This window comes from Elephas maximus, chromosome 13 (assembly GCF_024166365.1).
Source record: "Elephas maximus indicus isolate mEleMax1 chromosome 13, mEleMax1 primary haplotype, whole genome shotgun sequence".
NCBI classification, from domain to species: Eukaryota; Metazoa; Chordata; class Mammalia; order Proboscidea; family Elephantidae; genus Elephas; species Elephas maximus.
In genome coordinates, this window is record NC_064831.1 from 20,579,085 (window position 1) to 20,601,516 (window position 22,432).

Consider the following 22,432-nt stretch of genomic DNA (forward strand, 5'->3'; position numbering starts at 1 on the left):
GCAGTTCGAATCCACCAGCCACTCCTTGGAAACCCTACGGGGCAGTTCTTTTCTGTCCTACAGGGTCACTGAGCTAGAACTGACTGGTGACATTAGGTCTAAACTAGAGATGAGTTTGAAAAACAATGCATGAGCTTAAAAAACTGAAATACAGTACCATAAAATACCAAGAACTAAGTAAGGAAGAGCTTAACCACCCCCATCTTTGAGGGGGTAGAAAAAAATAAGTAGCAAAATTTAGGGGCAAATATTTTCTGTATGTCTGCCCTGTTCCTTGGATTTTGGATACCACAAAGTTTCTTTAGACTCAGATAATGTACACAGAGACCCAAAAGTTCTTTATTCCCAAATGTAAATCCTCCAAGCCTAATTGTGATCTGAGACTTAAGTTGGAATGGGTAGGAATTCCTCTTGACTTCATTTTCTTTGGTAGGATTTTAAATCTACATCACACAGACAGAAGGAGAGGCCAACGCGTAAAAATTATTTCACCTTAAATACTTGGTTCCCACTTTATGTGTTCCGAGATAGCTCTCTTCTTTCATAGCTATAAATTTCTATCTTTATTTAAACTGTGTTCACAGAATAGTTCTTCTGAGTTTAGTATACTTCCTTCACATAACTTAGTGGTTATGAACCTGGTCTTTGGTGTCAAACAAACTGCTCTGTAGCCTTGGGCAGGTTACTTAACTTTAGTGGGTCTCAGGCATTTGGATTTCACGGACTGTTAAAATTTCAAAACCCACTGGAGCACTGACGTTGATTTCCCAACTATTTTAGCAAATAAGCATGTTAAAAATAAACACCAAACTGCTCCCCAAAATTCTAATTTCAAAAAAGACATTTAATATTGCAAAAATAAGAAGGTCATAATCTTAGAATAAAAAAAATTAGCTTTATCATATTATTCCATTCTCGTCAAAAATTGATGAAAATTTTACCATAACAGAGAGTAGTCTATGGGTATAATACTACTAGACTCATATGGTTGTGAGGATTGAATTAAGTTAATGTATATTAAAGTTCTTAGCAGTCTGTGGTATTCAGTATGTAAAGTTTTCTTATTATCAGCCTTATTATTTGTCAATAGTTGATGTTCAACTACTCTGTTACTTTTCCCCTTGGATAGCTTTGTGTCATTTATATCATAGAATATTTAGTCAACTCAAAAAGTGACTTATAACACATGGATTTGACAGATGTGACTTGGAGCACAGACTGTATTAGGCTTGCATTTGTGAATTACCACACTAAATATGTCTTAACTAAATATGGGCATATTTTTCTCACACGAGAAATCTCAAGATAGGCAATTCAGTGTTGATGCAGATGTTCAGAGATGTCAATAAGGAAACTGACTCAGTTTCCTATTTAGCAAGTGATTTTAGTCTTCAAGGGCACAAGACGGCGGCTGTACAGCCAAGCAGGAAAGAAGCGGACAGTTAAAAATAGCTTTATTGGTAATGCTTTGTCTTTTTATTTTGAAGGAAAGTGCAGTGCAACGGGTTTTCTCTGTATATAAGGCCTCTCTGCCTTGGGTTTGTAATTCTACCACAAATGATTGGTTGGGCTGCAGTCTGCCTGTGATTAGTCTATTTCATGCACCTTACAGGGATTGGTCAATATGCAAATAGTGGTTTGAAAACCCATCCAATACAACTGACTGACTTGCAGTCCACTGAGGGGATTAGTTGGTTTGTAGTCCTACTGGGAGAGCCACCCCTTGAAATTGACAAGGAGTTCGCTTATATAGTCAACCTCAAGGAGGGTTTTAGAGGAGAGGGCCAAGGAGACAGAGGTGGAAGAAACCTCCTAGAAAGCTCTAATATGGGTCACGAGCAGTAACAATGAAGACAGCACTAGATGGCAAAGAGCCAAGGAGCAGAGAGACTGCGGCAGCGATAGGAGCAGTGGGAACCACGAGACAGCAGATGGCTGTAGTGGGCTAGTCGTCCCACTAAGCAAAGGTGGGCACCCTCAGGCAGGAAATCACCAGCGGAGCTGGGTACCCCATAAAGGGGAAGCAACCACAGTCTGGGCCCATGCTGGTGGACGCCTCAACAGAGCAAGCAGCAGTGTGGGGGCCGAGCCTGTCTGTCCTTGGCAGTGGCAGATGCCCCAGCTGTGCTGAGAGCTGTAACCCTAAAGCCCAGAGGAGGCCTGTCCTGAGGGAGCCAAGAAGTGGCAGGCACTGTGACAAGGGTGAGTGCATGGCCAAGAAGGGCCTGCTAGCACAGCTGAGAAGAGCTGGAAGCCATCCTGACTGCCGAGCTGCACCCAGTATCCCGAATTGTTTCTGTCACTTCCAAGTTGATTCTGATCCCATGTTGCAGCCCGTTCCTTCCCTAATAAACCACATAACCCTGAGTATGGTCTGTGCAGCTTTTGCAACAAATTATCAAACCCAGCAGAGAAGTAGAAAGTGCTATGGGGGGGGGGATGGGGGGGGAGAAGACTGGTGTTAGAAATGGTGAGAAAGCTGGAACGAACATTATGTCTGACCCTTACCTCACAGGAGCCAGCTTTGTGCTGATCGGGATTCTCATCACTCAAGAATCTAGACAGGTTCTGAGGTACCGCTCTGAAAGCCCTCTCCAGGTACTTACCGTGGGCCAGAGCTGTGTCATATACATGTATGTGGGAAGAACAGATTTGTAGACACATTTTTCCCCCTTTTTGGATCCTAACAGAAAAGGTTTAAAGTATTAATCACGCTCAGCTTAGATGACAGTATCATCCATTACTACAACAGTGTCTCAGACCAGGCGTCTTAAACACCCTTATTGCACCTTTCCCTGCCTTCCACCTCCTCACTCCTATCAAAGTAATTAACTGAAAGAAATTTTAAGTTCACAGAAAAGGAAAAGGGGGAAAAAAAACTTACGGCTTAAATTTCATTTAGATCTTACTTCCTTCGGCTGCTATCACAATTTATTTTCCATTTTGCTTAATGTACATGGAATATTCTATTTCTAAAACTTTTTTTAATATCAAATATTCTAATTTACTTAAAATTTATTATCATGAGACTGGTAAAAAGAAAAACTTCTAAATAGTTTAACATTATTTTAGCTCTTCTCCATTTATTCTTTAGCTGTGTGTGTTTATGTACACACAGACAATACATAAAATCACTATTTTAAATTTCTTCCAACTAGGAATTTGCTTCAACCTTTTCACATTAGGCATCCTGAAACGTGAGTCAGTCTGATGTTTCTTCGCACTTAGGCTGAGGTGTAAAGAAACCCACAGAAGGGGCTGTGTGCATTTCTCAGGGCATCACATCAGGAGATACATGATGCTGGCTGGTATGTCTTATTACTAGTTGACGTTAACTCTGATCACCCGGTACATGGTATGGCCAGTTTTCTTCATCTCAAAGTTATTGTTTTTCTCTTTGTAGTTAGCTAATATATCTTGTGGGGAGACACCTCGAGGCTATGTAGCACCCTGTTTTTCACCATACTTTCACCCACTAATTCTGGCATCCATTGATGATTCTGTCTTGCAGCTATTATTACTGTGCTGTTTACCCACTGGTGATTTTCTAACTCCATCATTCCTTCAACATTTTTTAATTAGAATTCTGCTGTAAGAAGAGCTGTGTCTTCCCCATTATTTATTTCTTGATTTATTCAATTACTTATATCACTATGGGCTCATGGATATTTATTTTTTCCCAGGGGTGATAATCCATTACTGCCATTATTCTGTTGTTCACGTTGTCCCAGGTGTGGTCCTTAGGACTCCTTTATGTATACATTCATTAGACTTCCTTCCAATTTGCAAAAAAAACCGCTACTTCATTAGCCATTAGAGAAATGCAGATCAAAACTACAATGAGATTTCATCTCACTCCAACAAGGCTGGCATTAATCCAAAAAACACAAAAGAATAAATGTTGGAGAGGCTGTGGGGAGATTGGAACACTTATACACTGCTGGTGGGAATGTCAAATGGTACAACTACTTTGGAAATCGATTTGGCACTTCCTTAAAAAGCTAGAAATAGAACTACCGAACGATCCAGCAATCCCACTCCTCGGAACATATCCTAGAGAAATAAAAGCCTTTACACAGATATATGCACACGTATTTTATTGCAGCACTGTTTACAATAGCAAAAAGATGGAAGCAATCAAGGTGCCCATCAAGGGATGAATGGATAAATAAATTATGGTATAGTCACACAGTAGAATACTACGCATCGATAAAGAACAGTGAGGAATCTGTGAAACGTTTCATAACATGGAGAAACCTGGAAGGCATTATGCTGAGTGAAATTAGTCAGGTGCAAAAGGACAAATATTGTATAAGACCACTATTATAAGAACTTGAGAAATAGTTTAAACTGAGAAGAAAACATTCTTTTGTGGTTACGAGAGGGGGGTGGGAGGGAGGGTGGGAGGGGGCATTCCCTAATTAGATAGTAGATAAGAACTACTTTAGGTGAAGGGAAAGACAGCACACAATACAGGGGAGGTCAGCACAATTGGACTAAACCAAAAGCAGAGAAGTTTCCTGAATAAACTGAATGCTCTGAAGGCCAGCGTGGCAGGGGCAGGGGTTTGGGGACCATGATTTCAGGGGACATCTAAGTCAACTGGCATAATAAAATCTATTAAGAAAACAGTCTGCATCCCACTTTGAAGAGTGGCGTTTGGGGTCTTAAACGCTAGCAAGCAGCCATCTAAGATGCATCAATTGGTCTCAACCCACTTGGATCAAAGGAGAATGAACAACACCAAGGACACATGGTAACTACGAGCCCCAGAGACAGAAAGGGCCACATGAACTAGAGACTACATAAGCCTGAGACCAGAAGAGGTAGATGGTGCCCGGCTACAACCGATGACTGCCCTGACAGGGAACACAACAGAGAACCCCTGAGGGAGCAGGAGAGCAGTGGGATGCAGACCCCAAATTCTCATAAAAGACCAGACTTAATGGTCTGACTGAGACTGGAAGGACCCCGGTGGTCAGGGCCCCCAGACCTTCTGTTGACCCAGGACAGGAACCATTCCCGAAGCTAATTCTTCAGACATGGATTGGACTGGACAATGGGTTGGTGAGGGATGCTGGTGAGAAGTGTGCTTCTTGGATCAGGTGGACACTTGAGACTATGTTGGCATCTCTTGCCTGGAGGGGAGATGAGAGGTTGGAGGGGGTTAGAAGCTGGCAAAATGGACATGAAAAGAGAGAGTGGAGGGAGAGAGCAGGCTGTCTCATTACGGGGAGAGTAACTGGGAGTATGTAGCAAGGTGTATGTTAAGTTTTTATGTGAGAGACTGACTTGATGTGTAAACTTTCACTTAAAGCACAATAAAAATTATCAAAAAAAAAACTGCTACCTCAGTTGAAGATGATCAAGTAATTACTTTGAACAAGATATCACAATGGCTAAGGCTAGCCTAACCACTGCCATTATAATCCAAAAGAGTTTTTTATAAAAAGAAAATATGTATACCAAAATATCCCAAATGTTTTGCACTATCACAACTCTTACTCATCCAAGACCTTGTGGTATTTGCTTTATATTTTATACAAATTATTATAGAGTTTTCACTTTGTTGTCACTACTTAAATCCATCCCCCCGTTGTACCTGTTCCCAATCCCGGTATTATTGGTATTTTAAAGAACACAAGCCCCAACTATTCAGTGACAACAGCAGAAATTCATTTAAGCCAAAAGGTAATGAGCCTCAATTACGGTAGATGAAAAAGTCAACCACAAAAAGTAACATACTATATGATTCCACTTATACAACATTCTTGAAAAGCCAAAATAAGGTCTGGTGACACAGTGGCTGAGCACTCAGCTGCTAACCAAAAGGTGGGCAGTTCTAACGCACCAGCCACTCCACAGGAGAAAGATGTGGCAGTCTGCTTCCGCAAAGATTTACAGCCTCGGTAACCCTATGAGGCAGTTCTACTGCGTCCTATATCGTCGCTATGAGTTGGAATCAGTACTCAATGGCAACTCTTTGTTTTCCTTGAAATGGCAAAACTACAGAAATGGAGAACAGATTACTGGTTGCCAGAGGCAGAAGTGGGGTAGTAATTGAGGCTCTAAAAGGGCAACATGGGGAATCCTCAAGAAGGAATTGTTCTGTATCTCAATTTTATCAGTCAGATGACACTGCACTATAGTTTCGCAAGACGTCACCAATGGGAGAAATCGTGTAAAAGCTACACAGAATTTCTCTGCATTACTTCCTACAACTGCATGTGAATCTACAATTTCTCAAACTAGATAGTTTAATTTAGACTGTAAAAAGGCAATGAGCCATAACTTTAGAGTGAATACTCAAAAGAATATCAGATAATCACCACGTTGCCCCAGCCCCTTATATTTACTGATTGTTAGTTTCCAGGATAGTTACTAACAGGCATCCCTGGAGTGACCCGCTGATTGCTAAGTGCTGTTTAGGATCTCTTTTCTTCTCTCATGTTAGAGGGGAGCAAATACCATGGGCTAGAGAAGAACAGAAAAGTGCCAAGGGCCAGTTATCAAGGTAAGTGCAGCCGCACACTGCACAACATCCATTCAGGCAATGGCCAACCGCTTATATGTGTGTGATCCCATAAGGTTATACAGGCAGTCCCTGGATTATGAACAACTTCCACCCCTAAGTCTGTCTTTAAGTCAAATACATACGTTAAGTCACAACAGTTAGGTAAGGTTCGTCTCTAACATCAGTCAAATGTTTGTCTTACAATATAGTATGCAGTGTATAGTATGCACCAAAACATCTTTAACATAACAATACAGTAATACTACTACTAACAATAATGTCTTGATGCACATGGCAAAGTAGTCCCCGTTTGTTATTACAAACTATTGTGTGCACCTTGAATTTTTAATATAATGGGTTTTATGAAGGCTGGTTCGCAAGTACAGGTTGTGTGTAAGTCGGACATTTGTAACCCAGAGCTGCCTGGGTCAGTCAGACATTCATAACCCATGGACTGCCTTTGTCAGCTGGACATTCGTGACCCAGAGACTGTCTGTGTCAGCTGGACGTTCATGACCCAGGGACCGCCTCTGTCAGTTGGACGTTCGTAACCCAGGGACCGCCTATGTAAGTCGGACGTTCGTGACCCAGGGACCGCCTGTGTCAGTCGAATGTTCGTGTAATCCAGGGACTGCCTGTATAACCTTATGGGACCACAGATGTATGTGCAGTTGGACACTGCCCAAATGAGCATTATGTGGCACGAAACTGCAGAAAGAAGGAAGAGGGTTTTAGTTCCAATTACAAAACTCCCCTCAAGTCACTGACGTAACTCTAAAACATTTTATACATAATGGATCTCAAAGCACAGAAATGGTAAAGCCAGGAGAATTTAAATGCAAAGACTTAAACTTTGTCAATAAAAGCTAACCCTACAACCACCACCACATATACTTTTATAGACTTGAAGCTAAAAGGAAATACCTGAAGATAACAAGAGAAGCATACTTCACACAGCTCAGTAAGTTATAGTTAATTAAGCATCTGAGATCAGAGGGCTTTTTCCTAAAAAGAGAAAGATCCTAACAGTCAAAACAATGTAGCTATCTGCTGATTTTTCTTCCCACAAAGACCAACATCATCATCACTCATACATATATACAGGCATACCTCAGACACTCAGACACTGCAATAAAGCAAGTCACATGAGTTTTTTGGCTTCCCAGTGCATGTAAGTTACATTTAGGTTATACTGTAGTCTATTAAGTATATGATATCATTATGTCTAAAAAAAAATGCATACACCTTAATTAAAAAACACGTTATCACTAAAAAATAATAACCATCATCTGAGCCTTCAGCAAGTCGTAATCTTTTTGCTGGTGGAGGGTCTTGCCTCGATGTTGATTACTGCTGACTGATCAGGGTGGTGCTTGCTGAAGGTTGGGGTGGCTGTGGCAAATTTCTTAAAATAAGACAGCAACTGACTTTTTTTCATGAAAGATTTCTCTATAGCACGTGATAATGTAAGTAAATGCTATAGCACTTACAGAATTTCTTTCAAAATTGCAGTCAATCTTCTCAAACCCTGCAGCTGCTTTATCAACTAAATTTATGTAATATTCTAAATCCTTTGTTGTCATTTCAACAATGTTCACAGCATCTTCCCAAGGAGACGAGTCCATCTCAAGAACCTACTTTCTTTGCTCATCCTTACGTTAAAGTTTTATCATGAGATTGCAGCAATTCAGTCACATCCTCAAACTCCACTTTTAGTCCTCTTGCTATTTACACCACATCTGCAGTTACTTCAGCCACTGAAGTCTTGAGCCTCTGAGACATCCATGAGGGCTGTAATCAACTTTTAACCTCCTTTCATGAAGAATTACGAATACTCTTAATGGCATCTAGAATGATGAATCCTTTCCAGAAGGTTTCAATTTACTTTGCCCAGATCCATCAGAGGAATCCGGCAGCTGTAGTCTTACAAAATATATTTCTTAAATGATAAGACTTGAAGGTCAAAATACTCCTTGATCCATGTGCTGCAGAATGGATGCTGTGTCAGCCGGCAGGAAAACAACCTTATCTCCTTGTATTATCTCCACCAGAGCTCTTGGGTGACCAGGTGCATCGCCAATTAGCAGTGAAATTTTGAAAGGAGTCTTTGTTTCTGAGCAGTAGGTCTCAACAGTGGGCTTAACATATTCAGTAAGCCATTCTGTAAACAGATGTGCTGTCATCGAGGCTTTGTGGTTCCATTTACAGAGCACAGGCAGAGGAGATGCAGCATAACTCTTAAGGGTCCTGGGATTTTCAGGATAGTAAGTGAGCACTGGCAATTAAAAGTTAGCAGCTGCATTAGCCCCTAACAAGAGAGTGAGCCTGTCCTTTGACACTCTGAAGCCAGGCACTGACTTCTCTCTACCTGTGAAAGCCCTAGATGGCATCTTCTTCCAATATACGGCTATTTCATCTCCACTGAAAACCTGCTGTTTAGTGTAGCCAACTTCATCAATCATCTTAGCTAAGTGTTCTGGATATCTTGCTGCTTCACCTTGCACTTTTATGTTATGGAGACGGCTTCTTTCCTTAAACCTCATTAGCCAACCAACCAACCAACCCCTGCTAGCTTCAAACTTCTCTTCTGCAGATTCCTCACCTCTCTCAGCCTTCATAAATTGAAGAGTTTGGGTCTTGCTCTGGATTAGCCTTTGGCTTAAGGGAATGCTGCAGCTTATTTAACCCTCTATCCAGACCACTAAGACTTTCTCTGTATCAGCAACAAGGGTGTTTTGTTTTCTTATCATTCGAGTGTTCACTAGAGTAGCACATTTAATTTCCTTGGAGAACTTTTCCTTTCCATTCACAACTTGGCTGTTTGCTGCAAGAGGCCTAGCTTCTGGCCTGTCTCTGCTTTTGACATGCCTTCCTCACTAAACTTAATCACTTCTAGCTTTTGATTTAATGTGAAACACATGCAACTCTTCACCTGAACAATTAGAGGCCCCTGCAGGGTTATTAACTGGCCTAATTTCAGTACTGTCATGTCTCAGGCAACAGGGAGGCCTGAGAAGAGTGAAAGAGGCAGGGGAACAGCCAGTCAGTAAAGCAGTCAAAACACGCATTTACCAGGTAAATTAACTACCTTACATGGTGTGGCTTCACGGGTTTGTGGCATCCCAAAACAATTACAATAGTAACAGCAAAGGTCAATGATTACAAATCACCATAACAGATATAGTAATAATGAGAAAATCTGAAATACTGCAAGAATTACCAAAATGTGACACAGAGACACGAAGTAAGCACATGCTGTTAGAAAAATGGCACCGATAGACTTGCTCAAGGCAGGGTTGCTACAAATCTTCAATTTGTAAAAAACAGTATCTGCAAACCATAATAAAGTGAAACAATAAAACGAGGTATGCCTGTGTGCCTGTGTATGTGTGTGCCTGTGTGTGTGCCTGTGTGTGCGTGTGTGTGTGTGTGCGTGCGTGCGTGCGTGCGTGCGTGCGTGTGTGTGTGTGTGTGTGTGTGTGTGAAGCAGTGCAAAACCAGTGGGCTTTGCTCCTCTAAAGAACCCAGCCTAAAACATTCAGTACCGAGAGTGGTTCCAGAGGAACAAAATCATAAGGATGAGCTTTCTTAATTGGTTCTCAAGTCTGGTTAGCCTTAAAGATGTTGATGACATTGCCTCCAGTAGTAAAGAGGGTACTACTAATCCATGGCATGAGGTGGCAATAGAAATACGCAAAATATCCCCAACAATGGATCAAATACTTGTAACAAACATGGCTCTGGGTGACTGCATATTTGATACTTTTTCTACAATTCTGTCAGAATGAGAAGTACAGGGAGGGTTGGTTGGTTGGTCAGTCCTGCTTTTGCTAGACAAAGCAGTGAAACAAACAGATGAGCTCAGGGCTTCAGAATCACAGCTCAAGTGCCACATAAAAGACCTGAAAGTTACCACTGTGTCCTGAAAGAAAGCCTTATTTCTTGTAGTAATAGAGCTTATATTGCCAAAAACCAAACCCAGGATCTTATCTTAAGAATGACTGAATTACAACGTCAACTGATTCCCAACCTAGAATGGTATCTGAAGTTAAAGTGAGGGCAATTGTTTGGGAAGAAATGGGATCCTGAAACTTGGGATGGGGACATATGGGCAGATAATCAGGAAGCTGGGGACACTGAGCTACTAAATCCCGTTCAATCACTCTTACTCCCATCTAAAGAAATCATTACATCTTTGTCTGCTGAGCCACCTTCCCAAGTAAAACCTTTATGTCTTCCACCCCAATCTGATAAGATTAACCCAGCTGCACCTCAAGTCTTTGTATGAGATATTGCCTGGGGTGTCACCTGAAGGTGAGAACTTACAAGACAATGCTGAATGTTGCCAGGACCCACCCACACCACCCATTTTTGCTTCCAGACCTATAACTAGACTTAATTCCCAGCAAGCCCCACTAGATGAGGTACAAAGTATGATCCAAAAGGAGGTACACTAGACTCCAAAAGGACTGCTTAGTTTTTCTAATACATACAAACAGAAACCTAAGGAATATGGGTGGGAATGGCTATGAAGGATGTGAGATAATGGTGCGAGGAACATAAAGTTGAATCAATTTGAGTTTACTGATGTGGGTCCACTAAGCACAGATTCTTCATTCAATGTGTCAGCTCGAGAGCCTAGAAAAGGATCTAACGATTTATCCAACTGCTTCACTGAAGCATGGATTAAGCAGTGACCAACCCTAAATAAGGTTGATATGTCAGCCCTGCTGTGGTATACTGAAGAAGGTATCCAAAGGCTTAGGGAAATTGGCATGTTAGAGGGGATTTACCAGGTTGGACCCACAGACCCACACATGGAGTGCCCAGAGGACACACCTTTCACCACACAGTAAGGAACAAATCTGTGAAAGGAGCCCCAGCATCCTTGAAGACTGCTGTGACTGCTATTTTATGTAAGTCAGATTCGACAGTGAGTACTGCCCTAACCGAATTAAGATACCTAACTACGGTGGGACTGACTAGGCCCCACTGTACTAGAGGCCAAGTGGTGGCACTCAATTGACAAAGACAAGGTGAGCGTGGTTACCAAATGCACAGCAGAGTCAAAGCAGTAACCAGAATAGCCTGACTCGTGTGCACTTATGGCGTTGGCTACTGCCTCATGGTGTCCCTAAGAGTGAAAAAGATGGAAAATCTACTAAATATTTACTTGATCTATACAAGCAGAAGAATTCAGCATCAAGTCAACAGCAGTTAAACAGCAAGTATAAAGAATCTCGGCCCATCAACCAACTAAGCCAATTTACAGACCCACAACCCCTTGAATAAAGGGGAGGTCGAGTTCCCTTGAGGAAGGACGCCACTGTTCTGCCAAAAATTTATACTGTTAAATCTTTTTCCCAACCTTCCCCCAAAGAGATCTACGGTCTTTGACAAGTGTGCAGACCCGTAGGATTCTGGAGCAAAGCTCTGCCATCCTTTGCAGGTAACTACTCCCCTTTTGAGAAACAGCTTTTGGCTTGTTACTGGGCATTAATAGAGGCTCAATACTTAATCATGGGACACCAAGTCACCGTGCAACCTGGAGTGCCCATCATGAATTGGGTGTTGTCTGACCAACAGTCATAAAATCAGACATACAGAGCAGCACTCCATTATTAAAGAGAAGTGGTATATACGAGACAAGGTTCGAGTAGGACCTAAAGGTACAAGTAAGCTACGTTGAGAAACTGGCCCAAATGCCATTCCTGTCACATTACCTTCCTTCTCCCAGTCTGCACCTATGGCCTCATAAGGAGTTCCTTACAATCAGTTAACTAAGAGAAAACTCGTGCCTGGTTTAGAGATGGTTCTGCCCTATATGCAGGCACCACTCAAAAGTGGACAGCGGCAACACTACAGCCCCTTTCTGGGACCTCCCTGAAGGGCAGTGGTGAAGGGAAATTCTCCCAGTGGTATGAACTTCAAGCAGTGCACTGGGTTGTTCATTTTGCTTAGAAGGAGAGATGCACAGATGTGTGACTATATACTGATTCATGGGCTGTGGACAATGGTTTTGCTGGATGGTCAGGGACCTGGAAGGAAGAGGACTGGAAAACGGCTACCATTCATGAACTTACAGGACGCCTTATCCAACATCATGGTAACCCACAGAGCACTGTCTCAGATCAAAGGACTCACTCCACGGCAAATGAAGTGTGGCAATGGGCCCACACTCATGAAATTCACTGGCCTCATCATGTTCCCCATCATCCTGACACAGCTGGCCTGACAGGACAATGGAATGGCCTTCTAAAGACACGATTACAGTGCCAGCTAGGTGGCAATACCCTGCGGGGCTGGGGCAACGTTCTCCAGGAGGCTGTATATGCTCTAAACCAGTGTCCAACACATGGCGCTGTTTCTCCCACAGCCAGAATTCACAGGTCCAGGAATCAAGGGGTGGAGGTGGGAGTCTCACAGCACTCACTAGTACCTCCAGTGACTCACTGGTTAAACTTCTGCTTTCGATATATCTCCATGAACCTATGTTCTGAGGGTCAAGCAGTCTTAGTTCCAAAAGGAAAAATGCTCCCACCTGGAAACAGATCATTGATTCCACTGAACCAGAACTTAAGAATGCCACCGTGCCACTTCAGGCTTCTCATGCCTCTGGACCAACAGGCAAAGAAGGCAGCTACTGTATGTGCTGGTGTGACTGATCCTGACTACCCAGGGGAAATCTGATTGGTATTATATAACAGAGATAAAGAAGAGTATGCCTGGAATATAGGAGATCCCTTAGGATGTTTCTTAGCACTACCATGTCCTGTGATTAAAGTCAATGGAAAACTACAACAACCCAATTCCAACCTGACTAATGGCCCAGACCCTTCAGGAATGAAGTTTTGGGTCACCCCATGAGGCAAAGAACCATGACCAGCTAAGGTACTTGCTGAGGGCAAAGGGTGGTGGAAGAAGGCAGTTCTAAATACCAACTACGACCACACAACCAGCTGCAGGAAGAAACAAAGACTGTAATTGTTTCTAGTATGCCCTCTCCTCACTTATTGACATGGTTAGGTTCCAAAGACCAGGTCATTATCCGAAACTGGTGTTAGGTGAAAATGGAGGAGGACCACATCAGATCACAAAACAGAGGATGACTATATCATTATATAAGTAACTGCCAAATTACATCATTACATAACTGGCAAGTTACATTATATCCAACTGCCAAATTACATCATTACATAACTGTCAAACCACTGAGAATCAGGGCCCAGCCAAGCTGACACATAACCTTAACCATCAAAGCCAGCATTTCTTTCACCTCGCACCTCAGCATTCATTGCTGCCACATGTATGTCGTGTATGTGTAAAACAGTAGATTTTTCACTACTGTTGTAAAAGCAAAATCTCAGATGACAATATAGTCAACAAGGAGAAAGTGTATTTCCTCCTTGTTTTAATTACAGAATTACACACATATACATATGTGTGTATATATATAACAAATATCTTTGTTTTCTTCCCTTCTTATTCCATTGCTTACTATAAAATATAAGATACACACAGGGCTTGTGTGTTTTCAGTTATACGCACATTAGTAATATCAAGTTAGGCACGAGTATCACTTTATAATTGTCTTTATTTACAGATTATATATGGTTTAAGGAGATGTATACAGGTACCAAATTGACAAGGGGTGTACTGTGATGGTTAAGGTTATGTGTCAACTTGGCTAGGCCGTGAGTCTCTGTGGTTTGGCATATATTATGTAATCATCTTCCATTTTGTGATCTGATATGAGCAGCCAAGCAGATGAAAGGGTAATTTCCCTGGGGGTGTGGCCTGAATCCAACATATACAGATGTTCTGGAAAATCTCACCCTCCCTCTCTCTCTCTCTGGATCCTGCATCCATCTCATCATACTCTGACCTCCTGTTCTTTGGATATGAGCCTGCAGCCTGCCATCTGACCTGCAGATTTGGGGTTCGTCAGCCCCTGAAACCATGTGAGTCAGGAGAAGCCTCCAGCCTGATGTTTCACCCACAGATTTGGAACTTGCCAGCCTCCAAAACTATGTGAGCCATATTCTTGACATAAATCTAGCACACACAACCCGCTCTCGCCCCACGTCTCTCTCTCTCGATATATACACGTGTATATAAAAATAAAAAATAAAAAAACTTTTTTTTTTTAATATATACATATATGTATATATACAGAGTCCTGGTTGCACAGTGGTTAAGAGCTCCGCTGCTAACCAAAAGGTCAGCAGTTTGAATCCAACTGCCACTCCCTGGAAACCGTATGTGGCAGTTCTACCCTGTCCTACCGGGTGACTATGAGTCAGAATCGACTCAAAGGCAGTGAGTTTGGGTTTAGTTTTTTATATATATACATACACACATAATCTCTACATATACCTATACATATACACATATACATCTGTATATACATAAAAATGTGTGTGTGTGTGTGTGTACGCTTCACTGGTTTTGCTCATCTAGAGATTCCAGCCTAAGACAAGAGGTTATAACTGGTTTTTTTTTTTTTTCTTTTTATGATCTTTCTTGAGAATAAAAACAAAGTTAGCAACCAGGTGGTCCTTTCCTTTTTATTTATTTATTTTAACTGTTCTATGAAAGACCAGGGTCTGGGAACCACTGTGTTAAACCAGTATCTACACACAGTACCACAGTTGTAGAGATTTCATTTTGAATCACAGCCAAGATATGCAGAGCTAATTATGGAATTGTTAATTACTAAATGCTTAAAAGGTTATTTCAAGGCAACTGAGCTCCAATATTACACAAGAATGTAAATAATTTTTTACCATAAATTTAAGTACTTACTTGTCCAAATCTATAAATGGGTATTTTTTAACCTACAAATTCAGATATCACTATTACAAAAGTTAAATGCTTCTGGCCAATCTTATTTCCTTGTGAAATACACTTCTCAGAATGCACACAGATAGTTTAGTTGTGTTTTATGAACATAAACTACTTAACAGATATTTATTATTTGAAGTCCAAAAACGAGATATGGTATCATCAGGATCGACATTTGTATCTGTTCTCCTCAGTTTTTTGGGTTTTGCTGCAGAGGGACTGCATGGTGCTTTGTCTACAGCGCCCTGCTGGCTCTGCCCTGAGATCCAATATAATCAAAGGACAAGATGTCAAATGAAAAGGAGTCTGCTCATAAACAATGCTAAAAAAAAACTTAAATGGAAAATTCAACTGTAATAGGATTATTCTGCTATATTTGAGAGTTAATTAATTGCCAGATATACTCTTTAGTGCAGATTCTCATAATTTAAAGTTCTCTGGGCTAAAGCTATTTTTTCAGCCCTCTCCTGGTGACATAAGACATATTCTACTGAATGACTCTGTAATGAATTAAATCTTGTACTCTGTTATAAACTCTACTCTGACGAATTCATGAGTGAGCAACTAAATCAAAAGATTTAACAGCCAAAAATTTTCCTCAATAGTGAAAGACAAAGTAAGACTATTAAGTAGGCAGGAATGGCTGGGAAGCAGCTTCACACATACTATTTTAAAGAAGTAACTTTTACAACCAGTTAAAAAGCACATTAAATTAGGGTTTCAGAGTAGAGGGAAACAATTCTAAAATGGATGTTTCACCTGAAAAATCAAAATAACTTATGGATTTAAACACTCTGCAAAATCAATTTCAAATGGTCTGAACTCAACAAGTTAATAAAATGGCTTAGAAAAATAATTTTATTGTATAAAACCTTGGGGGAGAAAGCTGTTTGTAATTTATTTACCTCTTTTACTTCATTAAATTGCTTTGGTGATCAAGCTTCCCATTAAAGCGATTAAAGACATAAACCCAAAGAGTTAAATAAATCAATTACTTAAGAGTTCTGTTTTCCAACGCAGACCCACTGAAAAATACCAACGTACATGTTAGTTTCATTATTTTCAAAGGGGTTTGTTATTTAGAATTCAGTGTCTGGTGAACTAGAACTTAGCCAGGCTGCAGGCACACAATATGGGATGCACACTGGATTCAAGAAGCCTTCCCCCCTCCCCCCCTCCGCCGCCAGCTTTCAGAATATCAGGTGAAACAGTGGCAACTCCTTGAACATAAATACACATGATTTGGTTAAAAAATCAGGTGACATTTTTACTTCTCCTTACCATTCCCGCAATCTAATGACATGCCTAAATAGAAAGTGTTTAGGGATCACGTTTTCCAGGTGGACATGAAAAGCTCCCTAATTATCCAGGTCTCCTGTTTACGCTAAGGCTCTCCTCCCTCACCCCACCCCCAGGTTCTCTCCTAGCCAGCTTCTTAGATTACACTGCTCACATCACGTTTACTTCCACGCAACTGATTGACCTAAATACAAAACTTTGTCTTCACAGAGTTGTGGAGAGCTGTACTGACAGGATTAAAAAAAAAAAAAAAAAACACAAAAGAAAGAAAAAACTAAATTTAACAAAGATCTATTTTCCTCTAGTCATTTCCTTAAAGCACCTCTCTTTCTGCTGTAATCACAATCAAACTCCTTTACTGAGTCTATCCTTGGAGACAGGAGACACAACAGCAAAACCTTGCTAATTAACGTCCTTCTGTTCAAATCAAACTAATTCAGTAAGTCTGCTTTTCCTACATTACAAAATTTCTAACTTTCCTAAGAAAAATATAGAACAGGAAAACTTCCAGACCCTGAATTAACAAAGCACTCAATGTAAAATAAAAAGCACCTTCTGCTAAAACATTTTCTTACTTTTTAGTAAATTTCAACCTTTTAAAAATACCAACTATTTTTGACAAGCCAGGTTAAGACAGAAAACATTCACTACCTTCTCTTTAAAGTGTAAACAAGCATGGCGGTTGCATCAGTAATAACAAAATGAACATCTAGGTTAACAGGGCTAAGAAGGAAGACTGCTCAAAACATGTGGAAGGCTCCTCTAAGATTTACTTGCTCTATGAAGATTTGGTGGGAAAATGTGATAGTTTCAGATGGTCAATGCAGCCGTCACGTGCTGGCGTTAGCAGTAACCGGCCCACTTATTTTTGACTGACGCTAAGTTCTGTGCTGGGTCAGTTTTTACTCTGTCTACACAACTGGCAGGAGAACAGGAAAGTTTGAACAGTTCATTTAGTGGCACAATCCTCATGCCATCACAGCGGAGGTTTGTCTCTCCCAGACTTGTTTGATGACCCACCCTCCACCTGACGGCAGGTTTTGGTCACTGCCATTCTTCTAAATAATCAACAAAACGCACACTTTCCTTCCCTCTAATGTCCGCGAAAGGCCTTGGACTTCATTTTCTGGCCTGCCTTGCTAGGTTCTACTATTCTCAGCATGTGTGATTTCACTTGGCATTTCAAACAGCATTCCTGAAACGAACTGAAATATCTCACTGAACTCTACTTTTCCATCACACTGCGGCTGGAAACGTGCACTTTTAGATGCAGAAGGCTCTACTGCAACGGACAATTTTAAAATATAACGGAGGAAGGCATACGAAAGGCGGTGCGCAGCCCGGGGACAAGCTCAAAGCTGGACACTCTCTGTTCACATAAAATAGTCCTCCAAAATAATTGGAGAGAGGTGTGAAATGAAATTTTTTTTGTAAAATTACAGCCCAGCTTCCACATGTTCAGTAAATATGTGCAGTCTATCCACGACCCTTCATCGGGGAAAAGGAAAAATCAAAAAACAGTACCAGGTGCCATTCCTGGGGCTGGTCCAAAGACAGCCAGTGTGAGATTCGATTTTATTCTGTTCTCCTCACATTAATAATCAACATCCAAGAACAAGTACATTTGGGTTTGAACAGATGGCCTCCAACATCTAATAAGCCAAACAACTCTTTGAAAAGCATTAGCTCCTAAATGTCTGATGGTCCCAAGGATCAGGAGGGCTTATTTGTCTTAAGAGGGCTGGCTGCAGGATCCCCAGTAGTCACCATTCCAATGCTCAGGAACATGCGTCATTATCCAGTCAGCAACTAAAATCAAAGCAAAATCAAACCACCACATTTTTATACAAGTTCTCCCTCTCAAATCCGACTTGAGACAACCAAATCCAACCACATCAGCCATTCCTCCGTTTCAAGTGAAAGAAAAATAAGTCTGAAGATAAATGCGTAAAGGTTAACAGACTTATCTAATTTTGACAAGGTCGTGCAACACCAAAAGAATCCACAGGGTGCCCTTCCCGTGGGGTGTATCTGAATACGCCTGCTCTGCAGCTATTTCTGCAATTTAAACTAAAAGCACTAGCCTACCTATTCAACTTTCTTTCCTTCAATGAAAGACAGCATTCCTTTTTCAAAAAAAAAGAAAGCAAAACAGTGAGTACATAAACATTTCAATGTTTGACTTTAGAGGGCCAACACGGATTTGTCTTTCGCAGAACCATACAAGTTTCCTTCTACACCTTTTCAAAAACCACTAAACTCTGAAGGAGGGGAACGGTGCCCGCAGCCGGGGTGGCAGGAGTCGCTGGCAGAGGGGTGGAGAGACGCCTTAGGGTTCAGAGGTCCCCCGAGCGCGAGTGGGGAGGGGGAAGTTAATGAAGAGAGAATTCCCTCCTCCGCTGGGCGGAGGAGGAAGGTCAGTAATGCAGAGGGGAGAGAAAAGGAGGGGAAGATCGACGAGAAGAAAAAACAAACGAAGGCGAGCCGGGGACAGAGACTCGGGGGTGGGAGGAGCAGCGGGGTACAAGGGGCGAACTGTGTCAGGAAGGGGAAAGGCTGAAGGGAGCAGCCAGGGAGCACAAATAAGCCAAGGGCGGGCGGCCGAGGCCGGGTCTCACCTGGGGACTCCTCTCGGCGGGGTTCTTCATCACGGCCTGGCGGAAGCTGTTATCCACGTAGGACGCCATCTCCCCCCGCGGGCCCGGCCGGGGCCGCTCCGCACCCTCGTGGGCCTCCTCCCGGCCCAGCGCAGCCAATGCCTCCGCCCTGCGCGCTCCGCCTGCCCGCCCCAGGCTACTACGCCAAACCGCGGCGGCCGGGCGCGGGGCGCGGGGCTCCGGGCGCGGGGCTCCGGGCGCGAGCGCGAGGCCGCGCCTGGTCGCCGGGGCGCGCAGCTCCCGGGACGGGCGGCTGGGGGTCCCTGCGGCAGGAGCCTGCCGCGCGCTAGGCGGTCGGGAAGTCCTCCTCCTCCTCCTCTTCCTCGCCGCGACTCCGGGGAGGCTTCCTCGCGCTCCGACTCCCTTCCGGCCCCCGCTCGACACGCCTTCCCCGGCCGCGCTCGGGGGCCGGCGGCGGCTCCTCCTGGCCCCGGCGGGCCGAGTTATTTTTAGGGCGCTAGGAGCGCGGCGCCGAGAGGGAGGGCTGCAGGCGGGCGGGGCCTCCGCTCCCTCCCGCGCGGAGGTCGCCCCCTCCCCTGCGAGGCTGGCGGCGCCGCCCAGGGGTCTCGGCAAACGCTCGGCGCTGGCGCGGCGCGGTCGCCGGCCGGGAGAAAGGGCCGGGTGGGTCTCGCTCAGGTCCGGGCGCTGCGAAGCCTAATGGGCTCGGCCGCCGTCGCCGCGCCGGCGCTCCGTCTACTGGGCTCGGCCGTCCCTCCCGACTGCTGCTGCATCCCCTCGGGCCGCCGCGCCGCCGCCGCCGCCGCTGCTCCGGCCGCCGCCGAGGGCTCCGCCGCCGCCGCCTCCCCCCATCGGCGCGCCCGGAGCGGGGCTGCCCCGGGGCCCGCGCCGGCGCCGCCGCGGCCAGAGCAGCCGCCGGGCTGCGCGTCCGGCCCAGTCGCTCCCGGCAACTTTGTTCCTCGGCGGCGCGGGGCGGGAAGCGAAAGGAAGGGGCCGCGGGCGCCCAGTCCGGACTCCCGACGGCGGCGTCCGGCGACCAAGCGGGAGAGCCACGCTCCGCGCCCCCGGCGAGTGTTTGGGAAGCGGAGACTGCCCTCCTCTTCCTCCGCCTCTTCCTCCTGCGCCTCCGCCGCCGCCCGACCGCTCCTCAGGGAGGAAGCGGCCTCCGGGGCTTGTTGCTTTGTGCTGCAACCATGGTGAGGAGTGAGTGACAGGGCGCAGGCCAGTCGGCGGCCGCCGCGTCATGGGGCCGGGGCGGCCCTTAGCGCTGGCCCCGCCCCCTGCTCCGCACCGCCCGCGAGCCGCGCCCTCGCCGCCTTCGCTGCACCTGGGGGCGCCACCAGGTGAGCCCGGCGCTCGGGTCGCCAAGGGGGCGTAGCGCCCTGGGCGGAGCTGGCCAGGCCGGGTGAGGCCCGGCCGGGAGGAAGCGGCTCAAGTCCTGGTGCCCGGGCGAAAGGCTCAGGACTCTCCTCTCTGAACCCCCTTCCCCACCCTTTCTGCCCCAACCTTGTCTCTCGTCGTCCGCCACATTTCCCGCACGCCGCGCCCGCTCCTGGGAGACCCAGCGGCGTGGGTCGCCTCTCAGACTCCCAGTGGCGCCAGGCCGCGGCCCAGGGGGCCGAAAGTCGGCCCAAAGCAGAAGTCTGGCCGCTCGCTTGGGCCGAATTGGGCATACCTTTCGAACCCAGGAATCGGCTCTGAGTTGCTTTATTGTGGTTATTTGTAACTTGAAGGGAAAGCGTTCGTCTCCTGCCTTCTGTGGTCAGTTTCGCACCTTCAGAACACCTAAATGACCACGAAAATAAGGGAGTGGAAACGTGCCTGTTTCAATGTCAGAGTCAAGGCCACCCCCAGACAGGCAGACACTCACAGATTGGAGGTGATCAGTCGTTCTGCAGAGACCATGACGGCAAGTTCTGTGACAAGATTGGAAACACTTATTGGCAGATCTGGATTTGCCTAGGGCAGAACAAACTCTCCAGACCTCAGAACAGAGCATCGCCCTTTAAGGCATGACCGCTCCTGCCGCTTGATTTTCCCCTCTCTCTCCCTCCCCTGCCCGGAGCCAAGTCCTGGAGCCTAAGGTCAGCACAAATGCAAACGCACTGCTAGACTACCAAAAGGGGCTCTCTGCTGTTCTGATGCCAGGCTTTTATTTTTGTTTCCTCCCTCACCCCCCCAAACAAGTTCTTCTGTGTTTTGTTTTAATCTCTGTATGGATACTATACTTCTAGGGGAATTTTATTTGTGAGCCAATATTAAACCTTTTTCAGATTTTCGAGCATGCTTGTTTTTAATATCTAAGCTTATTTTAAACACTTGTCGGTAAACATTGTGGGGTCCTTAAGTCACCTCTGTGGTACTGGGTGTGTGGCCTCCTAGAAAAGGGACTGTCCCTTTCCAACCTTGTGAAACTGAATCTGAGTTACGAATTTTATCTGTAAACCTTTTTCTGTTACTCTTGCTAAAACTACTTCCCCCTGTTTCATCTTTCACCTCTTGATTGAGCCCCACCATCAAACTCCCTGCTACATAGACCACCACCTTGAAAGCAAAGGAACATGGAGAAATGCCATTACTTCTCCATAAAGAGAGAGAGACAGCAGAATTCAAACCTAAAGAAGTAGATAAAACATGTACCTGATATATCCACCTGGTGTCTACTAGACATCTCAGAATTAACATGTACAAACCAGGCTCCACCCACATCTCCATCCCAGTTAATGCCACCTACACCCTTCTCATTGCCCAGATGAAAAACCTTGGAATCCTTGACTCCTTTGTTTCTCTTAAACCACATAAGAATCAATAAAACCTGTCAGTTCAACCTTCAAAGTACCATATCTGGAACCTAACCTCCACCTACCACCTCTACAGCCATGACCCTAGTCCAAGCCAGCATCATCATTTGTCTGGACTTTCCGATAACTTGTTCTTCCTCTTTCTGCCCGTTCAAAACAGCAGGCAGAGTGATCCTTTTTATTCCAGCTCAAGTCACACTTCTGCTCAAAACTATCCACTAGCTCCCATCTCATTTGAGGTAAAAACCAGAGTCCTTAATAAAGGACCTACGGATAGCTCCCGCCTCATGGTCCAGGCCACACTGACCTCCACGCTATTTCTGGAACACAGGAGGTGAACTCTAGTCTCATGGCTTTTC

At 44.4% G+C, this 22,432-nt stretch overlaps 1 protein-coding gene across 11 annotated transcripts in view; it reads right to left on the minus strand.

The window, feature by feature from the left end:
- Positions 1-19,952, minus strand: part of RAPGEF2 (Rap guanine nucleotide exchange factor 2) — a 304,930-nt gene extending 284,978 nt beyond the window's left edge. For 10 of the 11 annotated variants that reach the window (XM_049905401.1, XM_049905405.1, XM_049905397.1 and 7 more), the window contains exon 1: positions 19,276-19,952. In XM_049905401.1, the coding sequence (XP_049761358.1) occupies positions 19,276-19,344 (69 nt within the window). In that variant the 5' untranslated portion in view covers positions 19,345-19,952. The remainder of the gene's footprint in view (positions 1-19,275) is intronic. The other variant, XM_049905396.1, reaches the window with a different exon arrangement.
- Between the last annotated feature and the right edge of the window lie 2,480 nt (positions 19,953-22,432).